Source organism: Archocentrus centrarchus, chromosome 17 (assembly GCF_007364275.1).
Source record: "Archocentrus centrarchus isolate MPI-CPG fArcCen1 chromosome 17, fArcCen1, whole genome shotgun sequence".
Lineage (NCBI taxonomy): Eukaryota > Metazoa > Chordata > Actinopteri > Cichliformes > Cichlidae > Archocentrus > Archocentrus centrarchus.
This window is the reverse complement of record NC_044362.1, coordinates 28,768,806-28,796,790: the sequence shown is the minus strand read 5'-3', so window position 1 is coordinate 28,796,790 and position 27,985 is coordinate 28,768,806. Positions and strand designations below refer to the sequence as shown.

Here is a 27,985-nt window from a genome sequence, read left to right as displayed (position 1 = left end):
TTGAAGCCACCTTGTAGATAAATAATGCAACTGCAAGGTTCCTCATTGCTGCCCCATACCCACTGTTGCCAACTTGTAGACTTTCACAAATCCTGCTGACCGAAGGATGAAAGTTTGTTCAGTCTGTTTACGTGTTTTGTTATCTTACACAGGAGGAAGCACTGTGGTGAAGTCTACTTCACTGCAGACTGGCTTTTGAAAGAATCAGTCAGCCTTTTGCTATTTTTGCTCTGGATCTTTTCTGTTTACATTTTAATAGCACGACTGGGAGTCTTTTGTTATGGAGGGGGAAAAAGCATTAATTTATTTGAGGAGCATTATTATTTAAATATGCCAGTGGTTTATTTTTGAGCAATTTCTCATGTACATCTACAGCTACAGCTGAATGTTAATGAAAGTGTCTGTGTGACATTTGGGACATGCAGCTTTGACTCAGAAGTGCCTTTTTGTTTATACCTTTGTGAAGAAAAAATATGAAGATATATTTCGTATTTCACCATTCAGGTAAAAAATATTGAGATATTATTTTGGTCCATATTGCCCAGCCCTAGTAGTTCTAAACATATTTAGGGTTTTTCTTCACTTTTTGTCTCTATAAAGATGTTATTCCTCTCTCCTACATCCTCGATTGCAACTACATGCAAATACACTGAACCCTCGTTTATCGCGCGGGTTACGTTCCAAAAATAACCCGCGATAGGCGAAATCCACGAAGTAGTCAGCTTTATTTTTTACAATTATTATACAGTACTATAGAAGGAAACCAAAGATCAAAACCTGTTTTCAAGCCGAGCACGTTCTGTGCTGGACAGAGACGAGGGACGGAGGAGATTGATTGACAGCCAATCAGGACGCAGAACACGATGCGCGTTCATAGACTGTTTAAAAAAAAAAAAAAAAAGCATAAAAAAACTGCACTAAAAAAATCCGTGAAACAGCGAGGCCGCGAGAGGTGAAGCGCGTTATAACGAGGGTTCACTGTAACCAATTATGCAAATTAGGTGATGATGCCATATAGCAGCTTCTAGACTTTTAGGACAGCCAATGAATACTTTCCTTGCTGACCAGTTGGCAACAGTGCCCATACCTGCCTCAGCAAAGGAAAACGATCCCAAGCTGGAGGTGGGTGCATGTGAACAATGCTGTAGTTATTTTCTGTATGTTTAATAGTGAAAACATTCTCTCAGCAGCAATTGTTAATATGCATTTTTATTGTAAGCACTGCTGACATGTAGTCTGGAAGTTACAGGTGTTTTGTTGCACAAACTTTATTCACGACCAGCACTTTTGTTACCATGCTAAGTTAATACTAGTTAGCCAGCCTGGTGCTTTCAAGCTTGCCTTGTCCCTGGCTCTAATGCTCTATAGCAGTACGAGATTGTGATTTTCTAATCTTTGTTAACAGAGCTGAATGTTGGCTGTTGCATAACCACACTGATGACTGTGTGGTGATTTTTGTACCAGGTAGGCATTGTTTGTTTTATATGAGCAAAATTGTAAGCTATTGACTGTTGTTAGACAAAAAAAAAAAAATAATAATAATAGTGCTTATTGCTCAGGTACTGTTCGAAAAATTAATGCCACTATACGATCACACATTTGGTCTGAACTAGAATTTATATGGGAAGACTTTGACAACATTGTGAGGTAATATAGTTTGTTGGCACAAATAGGAAAACAAGCCCAGGCTGAAGAGCTGAATGTTGCAGTTGGATAACCACACTGATGACTGTGCTGTGATTTTTGTACCAGATTAAAGAGGAAGTCCAGTGTTGCAGTTCCATCCTTTCTGCACCATAGACACCATAGACTCTTAGAAGCTTCATAGCAGTTACTTATGTCTTGTTAAAATGTAACTTTATTTTGTTTGTGGACTTAGCACAAGCCCGCTGGTTGCAGTTAATCATTCAGTGCCTGATATCACATTTTATGCTGTCTCAACTCATAAACTGGCCATTTTAGAGAGGCATTAAATTTTACTTCTAATTTTATCAGGGTTGTAAATTAAACACAAAAACGATGTTTGTGAAACTGTTAATTATGTTGGCCTTTTGAAAGTGAGTGCATAACAGCAGTCCTGTCAAAAAAGAACAGTATCACCATCGTGGAAGTGGTGGGGTGAAGGGGAACGTAAAAATGCGGAAACTGTGCTACTGTTAGCCAAAAAGAAAGGAAGAGGAGAGGGGGAAGGTACCGAGAGAAGGAAAGGCAGGAATGCGGAGGTGAGAGGAGGAACTCTAAACTGGTAAACTCTAACTGGTAAAACTGGCTGATATGGAGAGAAGGAAGGTAGATACACTAGCGGAACAAATCAGAGCCGGGCCGGGGGCGGGGCAAATGACCGGGCCCTTTATACCCAAATAATAAAGCTCATCATAACATCATTTTATAACATACACATGCCCAGAACAGCGGGAATGTGTATGTTATGAAGTGCCACTCATGTTATCTTAGTCCGTAAAAATGCTCCACCTAAGGCCTTTAAGGCCGTTTCACACCGGATGCGTTGCGTAAAAACAACATGAAATTCCGAATCTTTCGGATGCTAACCTGTCGTGTAAACGACATACACACCGGACGCGCTGCGTTTTTGCGACTAAATTGCCCTCATAAAACGCACTGTGAAAGAAAGGAAGCCGACATCAAACGATGATGTAATGAGGTTGTGATTTTTCTAAACAAGAGAAGGAAGAAAAAGAGATTCTGGGTTCATCCATCACATTAGAAAGGGGCAGCAGGGAGAGTTTCATGGTTTGATCCAGGAGTTGAAGCTGCATCACGGATGCTTTCGCGCACATTTCATATCATCATGGGCAGTTGTTGTTGAAAGAGTTGGGATCACATGTGAGGAGGCAGAGAATAATTTCAGAGAGCCGACTGACTCAGAACAGCGTGTAGCTGTGTGTCTGAGGTAAAATAGTCCGGTATCCGGTGTGTATATAGGTTACACGACAAGTTCACATCCGAAAGATTCGAAATTTCATGTCGTTTTTACGCAACGCATCCGGTGTGAAAGGGCCTTTAAAGTGAAAATAAAGCCAGTCATGCAGTCCAACATCTTATTCAATATTTTACACCTACTACATCACTAAAGTCAGTTGGTCTTGTAAAGTTTTGAGCAACCATGACTCAGTCCTGACTGTGGCAACCTTTAAAACCCCCGTGTAAAACATGAATGATGGGTGATGTATAGTGGGTTGTATACTGTGCACATTGAGCCATGCATATTGCAATATAATCAAGACAGGGCCCTCCCTCTCCACCTCGCTTTGGATGTGACAGAGGCCTGGCTACCTGAAATCTTATTCTCCTCTCCTCTCTCCCATCCGGGCCCCCGCTAGCCCCGGGCCCCCGCTAGCCCCGGGCCCCCGCTAGCCCCGGGCCCCCGCTAGCCCCGGGCCGGGGGCGTGCCGCCCTCCCAGCCCCTCCAGAAGCTCCGCCCCTGGGTAGATATATTGTGTGTGCAGAGAATCAGGTTGAAGGGAAGCAAGGCAAGGAGCACTGGATGTGGATTCAAGAAGAATGGTGAATAAATGTAGGTACTTGGATAAATTATGAAAGTTGTCTATTTGATTTCAATTCTAAACTAATTTGGTAGAACTATTCACACAGATTACAGAACACTTAGTTTTTGGAAATCTGTGAAACTGTGATTTTTTTTCTATGTTTTTGAAACCAAACGTAGTACATCTTCAAATAGGCTTCCAATTACTTGCTTAGCAATTGCACAGGTACCTATAAGATTTAGGATTGCATTTACATTATGACCCTGGCATTAGCACTTAACCTGGACCTTTAACCTTCAAGGTCGCGTGATCATGACTGTGAAATTTTGATCATATCTGAAATATAGCAAATAGTATATCAAAATGAAGGGAATTTGACAAAGATTATGAATCTGCAAATGAAAAAGGATGATGGAATCATTTTAGCCAGAAATTACTTTTAAAACCTCCTCCTAGTATAAGTCAAAACTTGATTCCCATAATTATCATTAAGAACATGAAAATCTGCCTTTGTCTTCATCATGTTCCTGAAAAGAAAATGAAAATTGAAATTGAAAATAAAATATAAAAATTAAAATATTTAATATATCTTTAATATATCTTTAATATCTTTTATATATTTATTATTTATATATTTATTAGAAATTGTATTTAGATTTTTTTTTATTAATCTGATCCATTACAACTTGTATATTTGGGATAACAACAATTAAATAACTTCACGCATTGATCAAAAATAATAAAACTTGTTTTTTCGGTAGTTCCTGGTACCTCGCAAGTGTCACTCGACAAAGGCGGTGCCTAGTGAAGTGCCGGCGCGGTCGAATTATAGTTTCAAACTTCATAGTTTTATGATTAAAGGCCCTTTCACACCGGACGCGTAAATTCTGTGCGAATGTTTCGTGCGTTAAAAATATTTTTCGGACTCTCCTGTTCTTAATGCAGCCGTTCACACCGACCACGTCATTTCACAGGACGAATTTGCGGCATTGATTTTTTCGGATCAAGTTCAATTTTTCTGACTTTCGCAAGCGAACAAACAGGACTGACCAATCAGAGTGCTGCATTTAGCAGCATGCGAGGTCATAGCTCAAAACACGAACCGATGTACTGAATATACAGTGATGTGGGAACAATTAAATCATAATATTTTACCTCAGACGCACAGCTACACGCTGCGCCGGGTCAGTCGGCTCTCTGATATTATCCTCTGCCTCCTCACATGTGATCCCAACTCTGCCAACAAGAGCTCAAACTGTCCCACTGACATCCAGAAATTTGAGTGAAAGCATCCGTGATGCAGCTTCAGCTCCATGATCAAACCATGAAACTCTCCCTGCTGCTGCTTTCTTATGAGTTGGATGAACCCATAAACTCTGTTTCTTCCTTCTCTTGTTTAGAAACATCAGGACCATTACATCATCACTTGATGTCGACTGCATTTTTTTTTCCACCGTGCGTTATATAGGGAGGATTTAGTCGCAAAAACGCAACGCATCCGGTGTGTATATAGGTTACATGACAGGTTCGCATCCGAAAGATTCGGAATTTCGTGTCGTTTTTACGCAACGCATCCGGTGTGAAAGGGCCTTAAGGGACCAAATAATCGATATAGAGGGTTTTCCTGGTGGTATGAGGGGTGTGAGTGTGCAAGATATTGGGTTAAAATTCACCTTTCTTTGCAAAAATATAACTTTTTTTTTTTTAGAGAAATCGGATCTGAACCGGACAAACTTTGGGGGAGACACCCAACGGCAGAGAATTAAAATGATGTCATATCCGGACACCGGGAGCTGCGGGTTTCCGTTTTTTTAGCGTTTAGCGCAGAGCGAGTAAACATGAATCGCTAATGCTTCCTCCGGTGTCGTAACACACTGTTGGCATGCGCGAGTGGGTCTGTCCAAAACCATGGAAACTATATGGAACTAGTTTCAGATAGTTACACAACAAAACCAAAATAGCTTGGACAGAAACCAGACCAAACACACACAAAGTGATTTTTGTGTGATTTTTTTTTTTTTTTGTGTGTGTGTTAGTGTGCTTATGTTTTTATATTCCATGTGTCTGTATTTATAATAGGTGCTTTTTGTGGTGTTCAAGCATGCAATGTTTGCACATCTGCAAACCCTACCTACAAATTCTAATTAATGTTTTCAAGAAAATCGTTCTAATGTCCAAAGGTCGTTGATCTTTTCAAATAATGATCCTGTAAGGTTAAATGTTTAACTGAGACATGATGCTCTGACTGAAACATTCTGAGGGTGTTTTGAGAACACTGTTGAGATGCAGCTTTAAAACTGTATACAACATTTCCACAATGTTATATGAAACTGGTTTCTTGATCTTGATGCCATGATGTTGTGTTTGTGTTGACCAAGAATTCCTTCAGTCTTTATAGAATAACATAAGGTTTATTACAAAAAAGACAATGTCAAAATACAGACGCTCCAGACATCTGGGTGAGAAGGAAAGCCAATGATCTTCTGCACCCTGAACAAAGAAACTTACAGCCTTATATAGACTTTAACATCTGGTACACACGTTGTCACACTTAGACTTGTTTCTACCAGTTTTTGGAGGTGCTCAGAGACTCCCAATAAATACCTTTCCTTTTTTGGTAAAGATAAGCAATGAAGATGAGCGCCCAAACTGAGAGGCCCCTTGATGGAATTTTCCTACACCTTTAGGAGACAACACACATGCAGTTTCACAAAGGCATTTCAGACACTACATATTCCCCCCCTTCGAGACTTTAAAAAGCCTCGAAAAACAAAGATGTTTATTATTACTCCAAATAACAGTTTCTCCCATAGCGTGATTTTAACAAAAGCTTTTTCTGACTTCCTGTGAGGTGTGGGAGCAAAAAAAAAACCCTGCCTGGCAGCTTTCTTTCTTAAATGACCATCTTCACACAATCAAGGCTAGAAAAATTCTCCCACAACCCTGCTGCCCACAGCGATCACCTTTGGCACCCCAGAGAAACTCAAAAAAGAAAAAAGGGAGTATTAATGATTGTCATGTGACCATTTAGCAAATACTCAGGAAAGCCTCAGCAAATAAAATCAAAAAATGTCCATTAGATCAGCTGGTTGACCCATCGGACCTCTCTATGGACCTGTCCTTACCTATCCATCACTTTCCCTAGAATCGAGCAAAAGAAAAAAAACATCTGAGGTCCCAATGTACTTACCAAATAACAGAAATATCATTCTTCAGACTGGCTAATTAAAAGTGTTATACATTCAAGTATTACTTCTACAATGAACATCTCTAAACTATAATTCATACATTTCAAAATAATGAATCAATCTTTATTATCATGTGAATTCAGCAAAAATAAGAATATCAACTGTAGTTCTCCAACAGCGTTGGCTTTTTCATGTGGTGTCCATGATGTGTTGATTCTGGGCATTTGTCAGTTCATTTTATTGTCCATTTGTATGAACCCTTCATCTCAGTGGGTTCTTGAACACCTTTTCTGAAAGAGACAAGAAACACTGAACAATATCTTTTGTAAAGGCAACAAATAAAATTTAAAGCATCAAATGTTAATTATTTAAATGAGTAATTGAATTAATTTAATTTAAGTAATTTAATTAATGAATTACTCCGCTGAACTACCTCTACTGGGGTAATTGCTTTCAAAACTTTGATATCGTTGTCAGACATTTTACTGAATTCTCAAATTTCCCCTTTTTTTTTCTTTCAATTAATTAATCCACACGTGGATCATTTACAACTCTGAGCAGACAGAGACTTCACAGCTCTGTCTCTCCTCCTGCTGAAATCTTGCACAACCATGTACTCTATTTACTCTATTTGGAGTAACATACTCCAAAAAGCAATATTCACAGCAACAAATGATTATTTTTATGTACAAAGCACCACTACACACACACATCCCTACAAATCCAGCCAGACTATCACTTTTTCAAATGTTAACACCAATTGTCAAATCCCCTACTCAAACTATTCAATTTTATACAACCTTGTACTTCTCTTTAAAAATAATTAAACTTAATTTGTTAATCACACACCACTCTGCTCTTCAGAGGAAAAGAGGGACAAAACTTTTCTCAACAGGGGCAACACACACACACACAGACACACCCAAGAACATGCGACATGAGAAGGAGGGGGTGATAGGCCTCTGCTCACACCGCACACACACTTACACACACTCAAACCAAGTCGACTATATTCATACCTATAGCATGCTTTACTAATGCCGCTTCTTTCCTGCCTTATGGGCAGTGGAGAGAGACAGGAAATGGGGGAAAGATACAGGGGAAGACACGCGGGCAAATTGGCGACGGGCTGGGACTCGAACCCGCGCCGCCCGCACCAAAACGCGGCACATGTATGTGGTCGCCGGCTTCACCACTAAGCCACCCAGGCTTATATACATCATAGACACACCTTGCAACTTAATTTAGTGCTCTTCAATCAGCAGATATTTTAGATAAATGGGATCTGCTCACCCGCCTTTTTTTTTTTTTTTTTTTGTAGAGGCCTCTGTAGCTGTCCGTTGTGTCCAAAATGTATTTTATGTATTTTAATCCTGCCTTTCATCACATTGGGTCACTAAAGTTAGAAAGTCATAATACATTTTTATTATGACTTACGTTGCTCTAACACACCAATTATACCCACAAGCACACGCAGAAGTTGGACTGTGCAGTAAAGTGGTCTAATTGCAGGATAATTAAAACTTTTTCTGCTCTGGGCCACTCGGCACCTGTACCGTATTATCTAGAAGAGAAGCGCAACACAATTCTAGGTGCGGCTGGCGTGACTTCGCACATAGATAAGATTAAGATAAGATGAGATAGTGTTTATTTGTCACATGCACAGTTATACACAGTACAATGCACAGTGAAATGTATTTTGTACCTGCAACCTTATATACACACACATATAAATAAGAATAAAAATAAAAAAAAGTAATTCACACTATACACTATACTCTATATACTATACACTATACACACTTTTTAAATTATAATATTTACACTGTGCAATAATGGTCCAGTTAGGGCTCAGAGTTGAGCAGACGGATGGCTTGTGGGTAAAAACTCTTCTTCAACCTTTCAGTCTTAGCCCTCAGGCAGCGGTAACGCCGGCCTGATGGGAGCAGGGAGAAGAGAGAGTGTCCGGGGTGGCTGGGCTGTTTTAGGATCTTCATGGCCCTCAGCCTGCACTGCTTGGTGTAAATGTCCTGCAGGTTGGGGAGGGTGGTTCTGATGGTCCGTTCAGCTGAACGAACCACCCTTTTTAGGGCCATGAAGTCCTGCTTGGTGCAGTTTCCCATCCAGGTGGTGATGCTCCCACGCATGATGCTCTCAATGGTGCAGGTGTAAAAGTTCCTGAGCACCTTGAGTGGGAGCTTGAAGTCTCTCAGCCGCCTGAGGAGGTAGAGACGCTGTCTGGCCTTCTTCACAGTGATGTTTATGTGATGAGTCCAGGACAGGTCCTGTGAGATGGTCACTCCCAGGTATTTGAAGGTGTCCACTCTTTCCACCTCAGCCCCACTGATGACAAGTGGATGGTAGTCCCTCTGCTGCTTCCTGCTGAAGTCCACGATCAGTTCCTTTGTTTTGCTGACGTTGAGCAGGAGGTGGTTCTCCTGGCACCAGTTCTCCAGGCGGGAGACCTCTCTCCTGTAGGCTGTCTCCTCATTGTGAGAGATTAGTCCCACAACAGCAGTGTCGTCAGCAAACTTGATGATGACGTTGGACTCTGACGTGGCCTCGCAGTCATGGGTGTACAGTGAGTACAGCAGAGGGCTGAGCACACAGCCTTGGGGGGATCCAGTGTTGAGGGTGAGGGAGGATGAGGTGAGGTGACCCACTCGTACCACCTGTGGTCTGCTGGTCAGGAAGCTGTGAACCCACCTGCACAGGGATGGGCCCAGGTCCAGGTCCAGCAGCTTAGAGACCAGCCTGGAGGGAACTATGGTGTTGAATGCTGAGCTGTAATCTACAAACAGCACTCTCACATAGTTCCCCTTACCAGTGTCTATGTGTGAAAGGGTCTTGTGGAGGAGGAAGGATATGGCGTCATCTGTGGATCTGTCTGGCCGGTATGCAAACTGTAGTGGGTCGAGGGTGGTGGGCAGTGAGGAGGTGATGAATGTCTTGATGAGTCTCTCAAAACACTTCATCACCACAGAGGTGAGTGCTATGGGCCTGAAGTCATTGGGGCTGCTGGGGTGTGGTTTCTTTGGGACAGGGACTATGATGGACTTTTTAAAGCAGGTGGGAATCACACACAGTTTCAGTGAGAGGTTGAATATCACTGTAAACACAGGTGCCAGCTGGTCAGCGCAGGTCTTAAGGACACGTCCGCTAATACCGTCTGGTCCAGCCGCTTTCCTGGTGTTTACACGTCTAAACGCCCTCCTCACGTCGCGCTCCGTCACAGTGAGTGTCTCCGCCCCTCCGGCCGGGAGCGCAGCGGGCTGTCGGCTTCCCGACTCAAAGCGCGCAAAGAAGATGTTGAGTTCATCAGCCAGAGAAGCGTCGGCACTCACCGGGTGTGTGTGTGGTGCTTTGTAGTCCGTGATGGTGCGTAGTCCCTGCCACAGTCCCCTGGGGTCAGACTGTTGTAGTTGCTGTTCCAGTCTGCGGCCGTAGCGATGTTTTGCCTCTTTCACCGCTCTGCGGACGTTGTATGATGCAACCTTGTAGTCCTCCATGTTCCCAGAGGCGAGGCCGGAGTTGTAGGCAACGGTGCGGGACCTCAGGGCGTCGCGGACAGATTTATCCACCCACGGCTTCTGGTTGGGAAAAGTCCTGATGGTCCTCCTAAGTGAAGTGTCTTCAACAACTTTCCCAATAAATCCCACAACAGTTTCCGTAAACTCCTCGATGTCTCCGCCCGCGCTGCTGCGAAACATGTCCCAGTCGGTTGAATCCAACGCACCCTGCAGAGCGGCCTCTGTTTGATCAGACCACCGTGTCACTTCTCTCACAGCAGGGGGTTCCTGCCTGAGCCGTTGTTTGTATTTCGGCATGAGAAGCACAGAGGTGTGGTCAGACTTCCCAAAAGGCGGAAGAGGCTTTGCTTTGTAGCCATCTTTGAATGGAGAATAGCAGTGGTCTAGGGTCCTCTCTCCTCTGGTGGGGCAGTCGATGTGTTGAATCAACTCCGGTGTTACGTCGAGCCGCGTTTCCCCATCAGATACGGTTTCCCCAGCGTCTCTGCGCCGCCCACGCGGCAAAAATCGCGCGTGCTTGTTCAGCGCTCGTAACCACACCGCCGTGCTTGAGCCGCAAGAGAACTACGGACACCGTGAAAGCTCAAACAACGTGTTTCGGCGAAGTTGTCCCACTTTTTGCAAATGCGCTCCCATCAGATACGTGCGCTCTCTCTCTCTCTATGTTTAGATGTTTATCGATAGATAGATAGATACTCCATATAGCCCATGCGGATAGCTCTATATAACCCAAAACTGGGTGAACACATCTTGATAGCCTAATAACAGCCATCAGATACCGTTCCCCCTGTGTTAAACTGGGGGAACACATTCTGATGGCCCAGGGACAGCCATCAGATACCGTTCCCCCTGTGTAAAACTGGGGGAACGCATCCTGATGGCCCAGGGACAGCCATCAGAAACCGTTCCCCCTGTGTTAAACTGGGGGAACGGTATCTGATGGCCCAGGGACAGCCATCAGATACCGTTCCCCCTGTGTAAAACTGGGGGAACGCGTCCTGATGGCCCAGGGACAGCCATCAGAAACCGTTCCCCCTGTGTTAAACTGGGGGAACGCATTCTGATGGCCCAGGGACAGCCATCAGATATTTATTTTCTGATTTTTTCCAACTTTAAAAGATCAAACTCTGATGGCTAAATGTGACATTTTAAAACAGGGGGAACGGTATCTGATGGCTGTCCGTGGGCCATCAGAATGCGTTCCCCCAGTTTTACACAGGGGGAACGGTTTCTGATGGCTGTCACTGGGCCTTCAGGATGCGTTCCCCCAGTTTAACACAGGGGGAACGGTTTCTGATGGCTGTTATTAGGCTATCAAGATGTGTTTACCCAGTTTTGGGTTATATAGAGCTATCCGCATGGGCTATATGGAGTATCTATCTATCTATCTATCTATCTATCGATAAACATCTAAACATAGAGAGAGAGAGAGCGCACGTATCTGATGGGAGCGCATTTGCAAAAAGTGGGACAACTTCGCCGAAACATGTTGTTTGAGCTTTCACGGTGTCCGTAGTTTTCTTGCGGCGCAAGCACGCTGCGCTGGTTACGAGCGCTGAACAAGCACGCGCGTTTTTTGCCGCGTGGGCGGCGCAGAGACGCTGGTGGGCGGCGCAGAGACGCTGGGGAAACCGTATCTGATGGGGAAACGCGGCTCGACGTAACACCGGTATCAGCTTTTTCAAGTTTGCACTGTTAAAGTCCCCGGCTACGATGAGAGCCGCATCACGCTGGTTAGCCTGATAGGTGGAAATAGCCTCATGTAGCTCGGATAGTGCAGTGTTTGTGTCCGCCTGAGGTGGAATATAGACGGCGCTGAAGATGACCGACGTAAACTCGCGGGGCAGGTAGTGGGGACGGCATTTCAGGGTTAGGAGCTCCAGGTTAGGTGAACATGATTGTTTCAGAAGGACAACATTCCTACTGTCACACCAGTTGTTATTAATCATTAGGCACACACCTCCTCCTCTTGATTTTCCAGACTCACTCGTTCTGTCCGTGCGATGAACACTGAAGAACTCCGACGGCTGTACGGCGTGGTCCGGTATGAGGGGGGTCAGCCATGTCTCCGTGAGACAGATGATGTTGCAGTCCCTTATGTCCCTCTGAAACTGTATCCTGGCCCTGAGTTCGTCCAGCTTGTTATCCAGTGACTGGACATTAGCCAACAGGATGCTCGGCAGTGGCGTTTGGTGCGCTCTGCGCCTCAGCCTCTCTCTTACGCCGGCTCTTTTCCCTCGGGGCCTTGTCCGTGACCTGGGTGCTCCGCGTCCTTTGTTTGAGCTGGCCCACTGGAAACGCTGGATCTCCCGAGGCCAAGTCGGGTCGGGAGAAAAAGGTGTCAGAATACAGCCAGAGTGCTGTATTCTGATATTAAAAAGAGTCTGTCTGTCATACGTGATATGACACAGAGCAGGCGGAATTATAAAGTCAAAAATTAGAGCTAAACCTAATATATACAAACAAAGCGTAGGAGCAGGTACGACGGCTGCTGACCTCACCGGCGCCATCTTGGAAAAAGAAAGGGCTCACTTGACTGTAGTTAAAAATACAAGTGTCGCAAGGAGGAGAGCATCTGTAATCCATAACTGTAAAAATGAGCACGTAATTGGAGTGCATCCTGCACGCGGTGGACACTGCACAGAGGCAGAGAGCACAGAGAGTCGCGCCTGAACCGGGGATCCCACATGGGCTGTTATCTGTTTGCTGATCAAGTTGATTTTCCCGTCATGTGTCACATGCATTTCTAAAGCTTTAGAATAATTTATAGTGTTACTTTTATTTTGTTAATAGGGTAATGAAATGAAGGCAGCACAAGTTCTTCATCTTGAAATGAACAAAGGAAGAGCAAAGGAAAGTCAGAAGATTGCTGGAGACAGAGGACAGTGGGCCAGCAAAACAGAATATCTTCTGGTTGTTGCAGGAAATGTGGTGGGCTTGGGCAACGTGTGGAGATTTCCTTATCTTTGCTACAAGAATGGTGGAGGTGAATTAAAAGGATCATTGCCTAAGTAGTACTGAAATTAATTCGTGGTCACTGAAATATATCCACCCACCCAGCTATTTTCTTCCACTTATACTTTGAATATTCTTAGGTGCCTTTCTGCTGCCATATTGTCTCTTAGCCATGGTGTGTGGGATACCATTGTTCCTATTAGAGTCTTCAATTGGTCAGTACAGCCAAGAAGGATTTATCACCTGCTGGCAGAAACTGTGTCCACTGGCACAAGGTGAGTTGATTTGTTCAACTAAAATATTAAATCATCAGGCAAAATCAGACTTTTAATTTCAGAATTAAAAGACATAAAAATTATATGTGACATTTTAAATGTTCGTGTTGAATTAGCTCCACAGATACAAACATTTTAACTATAGTTTTTATTTTCATTTTAGGAATTGGATATGGATATTTCATAATGAAACTTTACGACTTCAGCTACATTTTAATCCAAGTCTGGGCTCTCTTCTACCTGGTGTTTTCTTTCCGCTCCCAGCTCCCCTGGGTCAGCTGTGAGAACACCTGGAATACAGGTAAGATAGAATTTTACTCAAAATGATCTCTGCAATAAAAGAAGAGTTACTAACAGCAGTTTTCTATTTGTTACAAGATTGTGTTGCTCTGATGGAAGCAATAGCAATGAGTAATGAATGTAACTACACCATGAAAAAAATCCATCGATTTGAGTTCTTCAGTTTGTGCTACAAACATGTCTAAAGTTATATATTATTAATAACAAACTGAAATAAGAATTATTCACATAAAACCCATATTATGAACACTTAAGTTGCAGCGTCTACCTTACTGCTAAAACAATTAGGCATCTAAAATGAACCAAGTAATAAAAAATTTATGAACTTATTACTGTCAGAAAGAAGGATTGTTGTGTGGAGCGCAGATATGTGGACTGCAATGCACGACACTGCAGGCAGACTTAAATGACAAAAAGTGAGTCTTAAATTTAGGCTGAAAACAAAGCAAAAAACATGAAGCTGACAGAAACCCTGAAGCAAAGGAAGCCAGGACTATATATACACGCAGATGACTGACAGGAGACTGGTCTGGTGGTGAATGAGGCGGACTACAATTAGCACAGGTGAGAACAGTTAGGAAATCAGGGGGAAGGCAGACACAGGAAGGAAAGACAAGAAAGAAAATTAACCTTCAAAGTAAAACAGGAAACAACCAAAAAGACACATGAAACACAGAGACAAGAAGCCCAGGAATAATCTGTTGAGGTCCAATCTTAAGATCCCTGCCTTGACATAAAATGTAAAAAAAATAAAAGGCAGAGAACCTTATCGAGTCTTACTGAGATAAATTGTAACAACTGTTGAGAAAGACAATAGAGACATAAACATGACCTTTGTCTTTTCATTTTTCAACTTTGTATATTTCTCTCTATCATACTTTGTTGTCTTTCAGGCTATCACTTTCATATTTTTGCTGTATGACAGTTTACTTCACATGAACAGTTAAAAGGATTGTTTTTCTCATCCAAATTCAGCTAATTGTCTTGGCCTTCATTCATCTAACGGGACTGCAAATCTAACCAACACCACCTCTGCTGCAGTCGAGTTCTGGGAGTGAGTCCAATTTTCTTATAATTTAAAGCGCCATCGTGAGTAAAACATTTATAGTTACTTTAGTTTTTGTTGTCACTTTTTAAATTCCTTTGGATTAACAGGCCCTGTGACATATTTGCATTCCACAGTTATATTCTGCACCGTCATAAAATGCATGTGTCCTGATATCTGTGTTTTATGCATATATCAAGTAATTGCTTTAAAGTAACATCAACATTGTTAAACTTATTAAACACGTGATTTTTATTTTGCCTAATTCTCTCTCTCCAAGGCGGCGGATGCTGGCCATGTCTGCAGGTATTGAAGAAATGGGCGGTGTTAGGTGGGAGCTGGCTCTTTGTTTACTGGCCAGCTGGGTGTTCTGCTACTTCAGCATTTGGAAAGGTGTCAGATCTTCTGGAAAGGTCATTGGAAGTATTTTGATCACTAATACATACAATATACTGCTCAAAAAAATAAAGGGAACACTCACATAACACATCCTAGATCTGAATGAATGAAATATTCTCATTGAATACTTTGTTCTGTACAAAGTTGAATGTTCTGACAACAAAATCACACAAAAATCATCAATGGAAATCAAATTTATTAACCAATGGAGGCCTGGATTTGGAGTCACACACAAAATTAAAGTGGAAAAACACACTACAGGCTGATCCAACTTTGATGTAATGTCCTTAAAACAAGTCAAAATGAGGCTCAGTATTGTGTGTGGCCTCCATGTGCCTGTATGACCTCCCTACAACACCTGGACATGCTTCTGATGAGGTGGCGGATGATTTCCTAAGGGAAATCCTCCCAGACCTGGACTAAAGCATCCGCCAACTCCTGGACAGGCTGTGGTGACGTTGGTGGATGGAGCCATGATGTCCCAGATGATGTCCCAGATGTGCTCAATCAGATTCAGGACTGGGGAACGGGCAGGCCAGTCCATAGCTTCATTTAATTAATTTTTTTTAATTTTTATTTATTTGGGACAATGCACATTAATAAAACAATCAATACTTAGTACAGATTGTAAATGAGCCAGATTATAGCATATTTGCTAATTTGCATCTGTAGTCCCTAGGCAGAAGGACAAACAACAGAAAACATCATGAATATACAATAGTAGTAAAAGACAACACATTGACAAACATTAAAACAATATACAAATGGAAAAAGAAATAAAGGAGAAAAAAGAAAAAAATAAAATAAAATAAAAATAAAAATTAGTGAAAGTGCGAACATGTCTGGGAACTTTTAATGAAATGCTTAAGGTGCTTTTTAAAAGTACTGTAAGTGGAGCATTCTCTGATGTTAGTCGGTACAGTATTCCAGAAATGACCCCCTCTGACTGACAGAACCGTTTGTCCAAAGGTTGTTTTTCTACGGGGGATCTCAAGGTCTCCTCTGGAAGAGGCTCTGGTGCCAAAACCTCGGTCAGTTCTTGATTTAATGTATGTTGAAAGTGGAACTGGAGCTAGTCCATGAAGAACTTTATAGATCAAGCAGCTATTTTTAAATTTAATAAAATTTTCAAAATTGAGCATATTGTATTTTTCCAAAATATTACACTGATGATATGATAAGGGCTTTTGATCAAGGATTTTTATAGCCTTTTTAAATAATATTTCTATTGGTTTTAAGAACGTATCTCCAGTGAGTGACCAAGATGTAATGCAATAATCTATATGTGATAATATCATTGAATGTAGAAAAACCTTAGCTGAAACAATTGTCATTGATGGTCTAATTTGTTTGAAGTTATTTAAATTAAATTTAATTATGCTTGCTGTAAGTTTTATATGTTTTTTAAAAGACAGTGTGGGATCCAGTGTGACCCCAAGGTACCTGAAATCCTGCACAAGATCAAGCTCTTCGCCCCCCAGGAACACACTAGACCGCTCCAGTTTTATAGGTTTTTTTGTAAACATCATTGTAACTGTTTTTTTCTTATTCAGCAGTAAGGAGGACTGAAGGAGCCAGTGTTGTATATTCTCCAAGGCTAATGTGAGGATTGAAGATGCTTCCTGAGGACTTTTTGCAGGTGTAAAAATAACAGCATCATCAGCATACATTTGGAAGTGGACACTTTGACACACATTTGGCAAATCATTTATATACAAAGAAAACAGGACTGGTCCCAAAATAGAGCCCTGGGGAACCCCTGCTGGACAGTCAAGGTATGACGACATTGTGCCCCTGACAGACACAGACTGTCTCCTGTTGGATAAATAAGATTGAAACCAAGCTAGTGCATCTTCGGCAAAGTTAAAATAAGTCAGTTTGGACAGAAGGACCTGATGGTCCACTGTATCAAATGCCTTCTTTAAATCTAGAAAGACTGCACCAACACAGGTGGTTTTATCGAGCAGGGATTTCACTGTTTCTATAAGGACACAATTTGCCGTCTCTGTGGAATGCTGGCGAAACCCGAACTGCATGGGGTGCAGAAGAGAATGGTGGCTGAGATGTTTGTTCAGCAGCTTGGCAATCCATTTTTCTGCAACCTTAGAAACAACAGGGAGGATGCTAATGGGACGATAGTTAGAAATATTTGATTTGTCTCCTGATTTAAAAATTGGTGAGACTATGGCAGCCTTCCAACTTGCTGGGACTGTTGCCATTCTGATGGATAAATTTATCAGATGTGTTATTGGACAAACCAGTGCATCTTTGTGTGTTTTTAAAAAGTGTGTGTCAAGCCCGTATGCATCTTTAGTTTTTGAAGCCCTCATTGATTGAATTATACTAGCGACTTCCATATCTGTAATTTGATCTAATCTAAAAAGAGGCTGTCCAAAGTCATTAGAATTGCAAACTGTCTCTGACTGACTAAACATATGTCTTATTTCATCAATAGACTTAATGAAAAAGTTATTGAACTCAGTTGCTAATTCTTTTGGATTAATCAACAACTTGTTATTAACTTTTATTTCCAATCTATCATTGATCATTTTATGTTCCTTACCTATCAGTTTATTTATGTTTTGCCATATGATTTTGACGTTTCCATTAGCACCTTTGATTACATCCAGAAAGAAATTTGCTTTGGCTTTACGTAGTGCATTAGTAGTTTTATTCCTCATGGAAGTAAATCTTTGCCTATCAACAGTCAACCCAGTTTTCAAAGAGGTTTTAAGCAAAATGTCTCTTTCTTTCATAAGTTTTTTACAGTAGTTATTTAGCCATGGCAGTTGTTTTTTCCTTATATTTTCTTTTCCCCTTTTAAGAAAAGGTTCCATAAGTTCTGTGATTTTTGAATTAAATATTTGAGAGTTGAGTTCAATATTATCTTCCAAAAACAATTCGGGCCAATTTACTTCGTTTATAATATCTTCAAGATTTGAATGTGAATGTTTTGGAATAAATTTATGATGATTATTAAAATTAGCGGTATTGAATCGTTTTTTACTTAATTTGCGGGAGAAAAGTACAATATTATGATCAGAAAGACCTGTAATGAGATTATATGTTTTAAGAATCCTCTCAGCATGATTTGTAAATAAAAGATCTATGAGAGTTTCAGAATGATTTGTTAATCTAGTTGGGTTTTCTATTATTTGTGTTAAATTAAAATAATCAGTAATTCGTTTAAGATTTGTTCGTTCTTTCTTTACATTCCAATTAATATTAAAATCACCCAGTAAAATAATTTCTTTAAATTTATCACAATGATCAAGAAGAATCCTAAGTTGATCATAGAAATCATTTTTTGCTGTGGGCTTTCTATACATACATACTATTATAAAAGACATTGTTTCAGAAAGTGATATCTCTACACCAACACATTCCAAAACTATTTCACTTGGCCATTCAATCATTGTACACTTAAGAGTATTTCTAACATATATTAATACTCCCCCACCCTTCCCACTTTCTCTGTCCTTCCTAAATACATTATAACCGGGCATATTTACTACAGCCTCTGGGGAAGAGTGGGACAGCCACGTCTCTGAAAGTCCTAAAAAGTCAATGTTGGAATTACAGAGCAGGTGTTCCAGCTGTTCACGTTTTGGCCTCATACTGCGGATATTCAAGTGCCCGCCAAATAATCCCTTTATTTTTGATAACGGGTCCCAGACAACCTTAGCCTGGTTTAATGTCCGGAATATTTTAGTAGATCTATGCCGTTTAAGAACTGGATTCCTGTACCTTTTTGGATGGGACTGCTGGAGATCATCAGAACAGTCAACAAGCCCGGGGAGCAGCAAAGGCAACCCAGGAGCTGGCACAGGTCGCAACGGTGAAAGTTCAGGAGCAAACCCGGGGAGCAGCGGTGTCAGCCCAGATACCAGACCAGGGAGCGGCGGAGTCAGCCCAGGAGCCAGACCGGGAAGCAGCGATGATAAACCGGAAGCCGGCCCGGCGCAAACCGGCGAAAACCCAGAAGCAGGCCCGGGAAGCAGCGGCGCCAGCCCCGAAACAGGCCCGGGGAGCAGCGGCAAAAGCCCAGGAACAGGCCCGGGGAGCAGCAAGGGAAGACCAGGAACAGGCCCGGGGAGCAGCGGCCGAAATCCAGCAACAGGCCCAGGGAGCAGCGGCGGAAGACCAGAAACAGGCCCGGGGAGCAGCAGAGGAAACGGACGAGGCACAGGAACAGACCAAGGCAGTTTCGATGGCAGCCCAAATAGCAACGTTGGTAATCCAAACAGCAGCGGCCGCGGGCCAGCTGGCTGTGGCCCCGGATTTACTTCAATGTCTCCAGCCAAAAGAAGTATTATTAAAACATGAACTAGTTTAGTATCATCCAACTGTCCATGTTTACCTGAGGGTGAGGTGAGTCTGGCATGACCATTATCCAATAATATTGTGAAAAGGACATGCTGACTCGCCTGTGCTGGGCACAGGATTTGGTTATCCCTTTTTTCCAGACCAGTATGACATACAGATAAAGAAAAACACAAAAAAGAAAAGAAAAGACCAGTTAAAGGCAAAAGCCGATTCCTTTCGATGTTATTAAAGGATTTTTGAGGCATCCACACAGAGCCAGCCACATTGCGTGTCATCCCGGCAGCCATTTTTCTCATCCCGGCAGCCATCTTGTGAGGGTCAATCAATGCCTTCATCTTGCAGGAACTGCTGATACACTCCAGCCACATGAGGTCTAGCATTGTCCTGCATTAGGAGGAACCCAGGGCCAACCACACCAGCATATAGTCTCACAAGGGGTCTGAGGATCTCATCTTGGTACCTAATGGCAGTCATGCTACCTCTGGCGAGCACATGGAGGGCTGTGCGGCCCTCCAAAGAAATGCCACCCCACACCATTACTGACCCACTGCCAAACCGTTCATGCTGAAGGATGTTGCAGGCAGCAGATCGCTCTCCACGGCATCTCGAGACTCTGCCAGATGGGGGCTGTGAGCACAACCCCCATCTGTGGACGTCGGGCCCTCATACCATCCTCATGGAGTCGGTTTCTAACCGTTTGTGCAGACACACACATTTGTGGCCTGCTGGAGGCCATTTTGCAGGGCTCTGGCAGTGTTCCTCCTGTTCCTCCTTGCACAAAGGTGGAGGTAGCGGTCCTGCTGCTGGGTTGTTGCCCTCCTATGGCCTCCTCCACGTCTCCCGGTAGCGCCTCCAGCCTCTGGACGCTACACTGACAGGCACAGCAAACCTTCTTGCCACAGCTCGCATTGATGTGCCATCCTGGATGAGCTCTACTACCTGAGCCACTTGTGTGGGTTGTAGAGTCCTTCTCATGCTACCACGAGTGTGAAAGCATCACCAACATTCAAAAGTGACCAAAACATCAGCCAGAAAGCATAGGTACTGAGAAGTAGTCTGTGGTCCCCACCTGCAGAACCACTCCTTTATTGAGTGTGTCTTGCTAATTGCCAATAATTTCCACCTGTTGTCTATTCCATTTGCACAACAGCATGTGATATTGATTGTCAATCAGTGTTGGTTCCTAAGTGGACAGTTTGATTTCACAGAAGTTTGATTTACTTGGAGTTATATTGTGTTGTTTAAGTGTTCCTTTTATTTTTTTTGAGCAGCGTATATGGTGCGTTGTTTGTGTGTGTGTGTGTGTGTGTGTAAAACATATATGTATTTTTTTTCTTTTTAGGTAGCCTATTTCACAGCCTCATTTCCTTATGCGATCCTCCTGATACTGCTCATTAGGGGCTTGACTTTACCTGGAGCATGGGAAGGGATTTACTTCTACCTGTATCCAGATGTGAACCACCTGGCTAACCTTCAGGTAGATTACTGTCTTGTTTTGATGTACATCATCCATTCATCCATCTATCCTCTTCCACTTATCTTTTTCAGGGTCATGGGGTGATTTCCAGTTTTAAAAAAGATGTATTTTGGGTGTGATTAATAGTTCACAATAATCTTTATTTATGTTATACTGGGCTTTAGGTCGCTTCAGGTCATCCACTGTCTGAAAAACTGTCTGTTTTTGTGTGCTGACAAATGTAACTATAATTTTACTTTAAAGGGGACTTGTTAGGTTAATTTCCAACTCCATATTTTATTTCTGGACTCTTTGTGTGAGTCACAGTTTAAAATAATCCAGCTTCCTTACCCCTGCGTTTAAGCCACCTGTTTTTGATTGGCTGCACTCTACAAACAAAAGGATTGAGCAGCACGTGGGCAGGGTTTCTGAGTACCTGAGATGACCATATGAGGCACAATAGCTTTGCATAATTCACTGTTTTGTTTTTTGCTTTTTAAAGCTTATTCTTGGCTCTGGCGCAGCCACCTAATTCATCTAGATCTGAAACAGTCCCTTTTCACTGTCTGTCTTCTGCTTGGCTGCCCCTTGCAAACAGAATGTGGGAGTTTGTGCTCAATCACAGAACCAAGAGCAGAGAAAATAAACCAAGTATTTAGAGCAGTGTGAAGCCAGTGCTTTTGACTCACTTATTGTATAAAACTTTGGCCATTTAAATGATAGAAAATAAGGATTAGCATAACAGACTCCCTTTACACAAAGCTTTTCTGAGGATATCTGCACATTTGTGAAGACATCTTCAAAAGCAGTGAACTGACAAACATGCCAACATTACCATTCACAGAAAACACATTTCAAGTGACAATTTTTCCTGATGTTCCAGGTCTGGATTGAGGCAGGATCTCAAATATTCTTCTCCTACAGCCTGACGATGGGGACTCTAAATGTTCTGGGCAGCTACAATGATTACAACAACAACTGTTACAAGTAGGTACAAGTCACATGATTTGTCTCCTGCATTGAATTAAGAAGCAGGTTTAACTGTATATAGCATGTTTGTTTGGTGTCAGAAAGAATAACTTCATGATTGCTTTACTTTGTCCCACAGGGACTGCTTTTGGCTGTGTCTGCTGAACAGTGGAACCAGTTTTGTTGCTGGATTTGTCGTCTTCTCTGTACTGGGATTCATGGCAGAGAAACAGGGTGTTACTGTGGACGCTGTGGCTCAGTCAGGTATAACATTTTGTACATATAAAAAAGATTTACAGCACAGTATAAAGATTTTAGCAAAAGAATAGTTGTGACAAATATTCATTTGAACAAGCTTTTGTATTTTTTTGTTTGAATTTTTGTAGTGTAGACTTTGGTGTTTGTGATTCACAGGTCCAGGGTTGGCCTTCATTGCGTACCCTCAGGCTACAGCGATGATGCCTTTGCCGCAGTTTTGGACTATCTGCTTTTTCCTGATGCTCATTTTGCTCAGTGTCGACACACATGTAGGAATATTTTAACAAGGCTTTTATTAACTATCAACTATTCAGTTGAACATACCCTTGAAAATAGTCTAATTTAGTCTGTTTAATCACTGTCTCCAGTTTGTGACAGTAGAGTCTGTTATCACCTCTGTCAGCGACTTGTTTCCGACATTGTTTCACGCTCCAGTGAGGCACGAGATCTTTGTCCTTGCCGTCTGTTCAGCCTTCTTTCTCATACATCTGACCTTGGTCACAGAGGTAAAACAAAATACGATGTTGTGTTTGTTTTTCTAAATATTGTTAATTATTAAAAAGCTTTTTCATTCTGCTCTAGGGAGGAATTTACATATTCCAGCTTATTGATTATTACGGTTGCACCAGAGCCTGTCAGGATTTTATGGCTGTTTGTGAGTGTGTGGCTGTAGCTTGGATTTTTGGTGAGTATTTGACTACATATAGATCAGATTACCCTAATAACCAGACAGCCAAACCCTGAGCACAGTTGTTCTCGCTCTGTTTTGTTTGGTAAAATTAACAAGGTAGCCAAGAAACCCAAATGCAGAAACTATTTTAACTGGATTTTTAGAAAATGTGCAAAAGGATGCCATTTTTGCCCAGCCTCTTTCTTGCTGTTGACTCATGAACACTGAACTTAACTGAGGCTAGTGAGGCCCGCAGTCCTTTAGATGATGTTCAAGGTTCTTTTGTGACCTCCTGGATGAGTCGTTGATGCGCTCTTGGAGTAATTTTGGTAGGCCGGCCACTCCAAAACTGCTCCGAGTTTTCTCCATTTGTGGATAATGGCTTTTACTGTGGTTTACTGGAGGTCCCAAAGCCTTAGAAATGGCTTTATAACCCTTTCCAGACTGATAGATATCAATAACTTTGTTTCTCATCTGTTCTTGAGCTTAGATCTCTGGCTCTCTTCCACAGCATGTCTTTCTCTCCCCTCAGCCCAACCGGTCGCGGCAGATGACTGCCCCTCCCTGAGCCTGGTTCTGCTGGAGGTTTCTTCCTGTTAAAAGGGAGTTTTTCCTTTCCACTGTCGCCGAGTGCTTGCTCATAGGGGGTCGTTTTGACTGTTGGGTTTTCTCTGTATTATTGTAGGGTCTTTACCCATAATACAAAGCGCCTTGAGGCGACAGTTTGTTGTGATTTGGCGCTATATAAATAAAATTGAATTGAATTGAATTAGATTGCGGCATGATGTGCTGTTTTTTGCAATCTTTTTGCCTACTTCACTTTGTCAGACAGGTTCTATATAAGTGATTTCCTGATTCATCAGGTCTGGCTGTAATCAGGCCTGATTGCAGCAACTGAAATTGAACTCAGTTTTGGCAAATGCCAGTCGGGTTTCACAGGGCCAATCGGGCAGTGAGCACAGGGTCCACTAGAGGATTGGCCATCAGGCCACTCTTATGAAGTCTGTTTTTGATTGTTTGGTCAGAGACATTCACACCAGTGGCCTGCTGGAGGTCACTTTGAAGGGCTCTGGAAGTGCTCATCCTATTCCTCCTTGCACAAAGGAGCAGATACCGGTCTCCCCTATGTGTTAAGGACCTTCCATGGCCCTGTCCAGCTCTCTTGGAGTAACTGCCTGTCTCCTGGAATCTCCTCCATGCTCTTGAGGCTGTGCTCGGAGACACAGCAAACTTTCTGGTGGAGTTGGACTACCTTTTCAACCTTTGCAGGACCAGGTACCGCTTCATGGTACCAGTAGTGACACTGACCCTAGCCAAATACTAAAAACAAGTGAAAAAACAGTAAAGATGAGGACAGAAAAATGTCAGTAGCCTCCACCTGTAAAATCATTCCTGTTTTGGGGGGTACACCTGTTGTTAATTTCATTAACACCAAAGCAGCTGAAACAGATTAACACCCCCCCCCTTCCCCAACACCGATTACTTAAATGATTTAAATGACTTGATGCTAAACTCTGGTTGAAAATACCCCCCCCCCCCCCCCCCCCCCTTTTTTTTTTTTTGAGCAGTGTATTCACTACCTGGGATGTTGTATCTTGGGTCGAGCTTTTTAACCAGCTGCTCAAAGTCCTGCTTTCATTCACCACTTTTTTTCATATGAAGTGTAACTACTGAGTGTTCCAGTGATGCTCAGTGGAGTCATTTTTTTACATTTGGGTCGCACATAGCCTGGCTGTACTTGATGGTGTGTTTCTGCCTCAAGTGGTGAAACACATTTCTTGCTACCATCTTTAGCAGGAACAATATTGTGCTTTATTGGAGTTTATTGAAGTAGCTCCCTTTTAGATACTAAATCATTATCGGCGGTGGCTCTCTGACATGCCCGGGTTTGTCTTGTTATCGTGCGCTAGGGAACCTAAACGCATGGCGGTGCTATAGCAACGATATCACAATATTACATTTTTATATTATGTAAAAATTTATGATGATGAGATATGGCTCAGCCCTGACAGTAACTAGAACTAAAATATAACAAGAAGTAAAGGCCTGTGAAAATCTAGCCCCTAAACTTCGGAACAGCCTTCCTCAGCCCGTCAGGTCGACTGAATAAGTCATTGCTTTTATACATCTGCTAATAGGGCTTTTTAAAAAATAGTTTAGCTTTTTTAAAAAACTTTTTCAGCTTATATTAGTTTGTATATGTATGCACTCTGGATGGTGGGATTTATGCTTGTTTTATGTGGATTTTATGAAAATTGTGAAGCACTTGTGTGTTTTAAAAAGGTGTTGAAACTATTTAAAAAGGGAACTGCAGAATCCAGAAAACTGGACATCTCAGGAGATTTATCAGTGTTTTGCTTTCCTTAAAGAGTGCAAATAAGAAAAATCATTTCATACCATAACTTGACATCAACCGATGAACTTCCATCAGGTGCTGAATGTTTTTCTAACGTCATTGCGGACATGGCAGGACAGAAACCATCTGCCTTCTTTAATCTGTGCTGGAGATACATCATTCCCCTGCTGACATTTGTAAGTCTCAGACATTTGAATTCACTCAACAGTTTATTTTGGTGTGTACCTTGAGTACAGCCTGTGAATTATATGATGTATCTACAGCTGGTAATCTATTACTATAATTTCCAGTTGCATCTGAAGTTAATTTCATGCCTTGTAGCGATAACGGACAGTGATAAAATTTAGCAAGTTGATCACAATTTCTGTTTGTTACAGTTTCAGAATTTTAACTGCATCTAAGTGAGCCTGAAATTATTCACTGGGCTAATCCTCATTACTGAGTTTCTTCACCTGTTTCAGTGAATGACAGACTATAATTATGTCTTATAACCATGTAACAACTATGTATCTAAATTTAGTTTTGTAATTAACCTTACCTTTGCAGTCTTCCTTCATCTTATACCTTGTTGATTACCAACACCTCACAATTAATGACGGGTACGTTTACCCTGACTGGGCGTACAAGCTAGGATGGGCCATGACTCTGTCTTCTGTTCTCCTTGTACCGCTGTGGGCTGCGGGACAGATGTATTTAACACCAGGCACCTTCAGACAGGTCTGTGCTGAGTGAAGATACTCCTGCCACTTTGCCACATGCTGTTAAAACTGAGCTTTTTGTTTGGTTCTCATGACACCATGTGACTTACACTGTACATAATGGCTTAATATATAATTGCAGCATTTTCTAATTAGTCAGCTAATGAAGGTTTGTGTTTAGGCTACTATCAATCTCTATCAAAGTCCCAAAAACACAAAGTGTGTAAAAATAAGCCACGGTCTGATTACATGTCAGTAGGGGCTGAAACCAGTTTTACTCAGTTGCCTTGTGGGTGTCCTCTAATTTTAGCAGTGGTGGTTCCAAAAATTTCTACTAATTTGTCAGCTTAATCACTAATAACTATTCCTTTCCCATGTTCCAGCGTTTGCACGTCCTTTGTCGTCCTACTAAAGCGTCAGTGAAGCAGACAGAAAATGGAGCAGTGAAACAAAGTGGTGACGACTGCAAAGCTGAGGACCTCTGCAACGAATGCACAGCTCTGTGACTGCTAGTTAATTAAAGCGCCTTTTCACCTGTCATAGATGGCAACAAATCATAGCATTTTTAATTATCATTAAATTTGTGAATACATTTTAGAACAATAAGCAGAGACGGGGGTCAGTGTCAGTATTTCCTGAAATGTAATCAAAGTGAACCTTCATATTTCCATACCTCTTCCAATGTGGTAAAATAAGAGCAAATATGCCCATTTCAATTAAGTGCTAATTAGATTTTTTGACAGCAGACTTAAAGTAAGCTTTTGAGCCTCTTACATGTATCTGCTGAAGATAAATTTAATTAGCTGCAGATTTGGGCTAACTAAATGTTTTATTCATGCCTGCTTTTAGTGTAGTTTTAGTTAACTGGAATAATCTTGAATCAAAGCATATGCACAGCAAAAAAGCAACTAGACTGCACAAATGGAATAGAATAGAACTTTATTGTACAGGAAAGTGCTTTGTTACAGCAACACTAATTCACTAAACACTAATACAATATACAATACTTTAAAAATGCAATAGAAATACTATATGCACAATATAAATACTATGTCAAACTGCATTAAGGTTAGTGGTTCATGTTAAAGAGTCAGACAGGAAGTACTTCCTGCTGCGTTCTGGATGTGCTGAGTAGACACACAAGTGAACACACTCATGTACACTGAATGCATTAAATGCAGCTTTTTTTCACCTGTTCATGCACAGTTTGTTTTAGTTTCCACTGAGGATCTGATGTATGTGATGCTGCCAGACAGCAGGTCAGCTTGACTGTATGAGTACGATCCAAGTGCTTATCAAAATATGCAACAGGCAGTAGCACTTCTTACTGCCTGATGTGAGTTTGATTATGTCACATATCCCCCAACTTGATTTGATTGGTAAATGAAGAATGAGCTTTGACATCCAACCCCTTATTGTACAGCAACAGGTGAAATCCTTCATCCATCTTAAGGTGAACAGAGAAAGAAAAATGGGAAGTCAGAGCATTGTTGGAGACAGAGGACGGTGGGCCAACAAAACAGGATGCATTCTGGTTGTTGAGGGAAATGTAGTGGGTCTGGTGAATGTGTGGAAATGGAGGTGAATATAATGTTTAATTTTATCATTAATCTTATCATTAATAATATGACTTCATCTACATTATAATCCGAGTCTGTACTCTCGTCTACCTGCTATTCTCATTCTGCCCTGGGCCAGCTGTGAGAACACCTGGAACACAGGTAATATCGATGATTCCGAATTGCCCACAAGTGTGAATGTGAGTGTGAATGGTTGTCTGTCTGACCTGTACCCTGCCTCTCGCCCTGTGACAGCTGGGATAGGCTCCAGCCCCCCGCGATCCTGAAAAGGATAAGCTGAAGAAGATAGATGGATGGAATTTAACCTGAGGGCAGCATGGCGGAGCAACTTTGTTGCCTCACAGCATGAAGGTCCTGGGTTTGAATCCACCTTGGCCAGGACTTTTATGCATGTCCTCTCTGTGTTTGTGTGGGCCTTTTCCAGGTTCTCCAGTTTCCTCCCACAGTCCAAAGACATGCAGATAGTGGGGTTAG

At 42.0% G+C, this 27,985-nt stretch overlaps 1 protein-coding gene across 1 annotated transcript; it reads left to right on the top strand.

Annotated features, from left to right (window-relative positions):
- The first annotated feature begins 1,403 nt into the window (after positions 1–1,403).
- On the top strand, positions 1,404–26,437 carry LOC115795621 (sodium- and chloride-dependent GABA transporter 3-like). Its single transcript, XM_030751611.1, has 15 exons — positions 1,404–1,464; positions 13,018–13,210; positions 13,320–13,454; positions 13,618–13,755; positions 14,730–14,808; positions 15,080–15,212; positions 20,867–21,001; positions 21,864–21,967; positions 22,089–22,213; positions 22,364–22,476; positions 22,576–22,713; positions 22,790–22,892; positions 25,309–25,409; positions 25,780–25,950; positions 26,315–26,437. The coding sequence occupies exons 2-15, from the start codon at positions 13,027–13,029 to the stop codon at positions 26,435–26,437; spliced, it is 1,782 nt and encodes a 593-aa protein (XP_030607471.1). The 5' UTR covers positions 1,404–1,464; positions 13,018–13,026.
- The last annotated feature ends 1,548 nt before the right edge of the window (positions 26,438–27,985 follow it).

Coding starts and splice junctions, on each gene's coding strand:
- LOC115795621 (XM_030751611.1), top strand. CDS start 13,027: ATGAAGGCAGCACAAGTTCTTCATCTTGAAATGAACAAAGGAAGAGCA. Junction 13,455..13,617: donor ACTGTGTCCACTGGCACAAG/GTGAGTTGATTT, acceptor TTTTCATTTTAG/GAATTGGATATGGATATTTC. Junction 13,756..14,729: donor TGAGAACACCTGGAATACAG/GTAAGATAGAAT, acceptor ATCCAAATTCAG/CTAATTGTCTTGGCCTTCAT.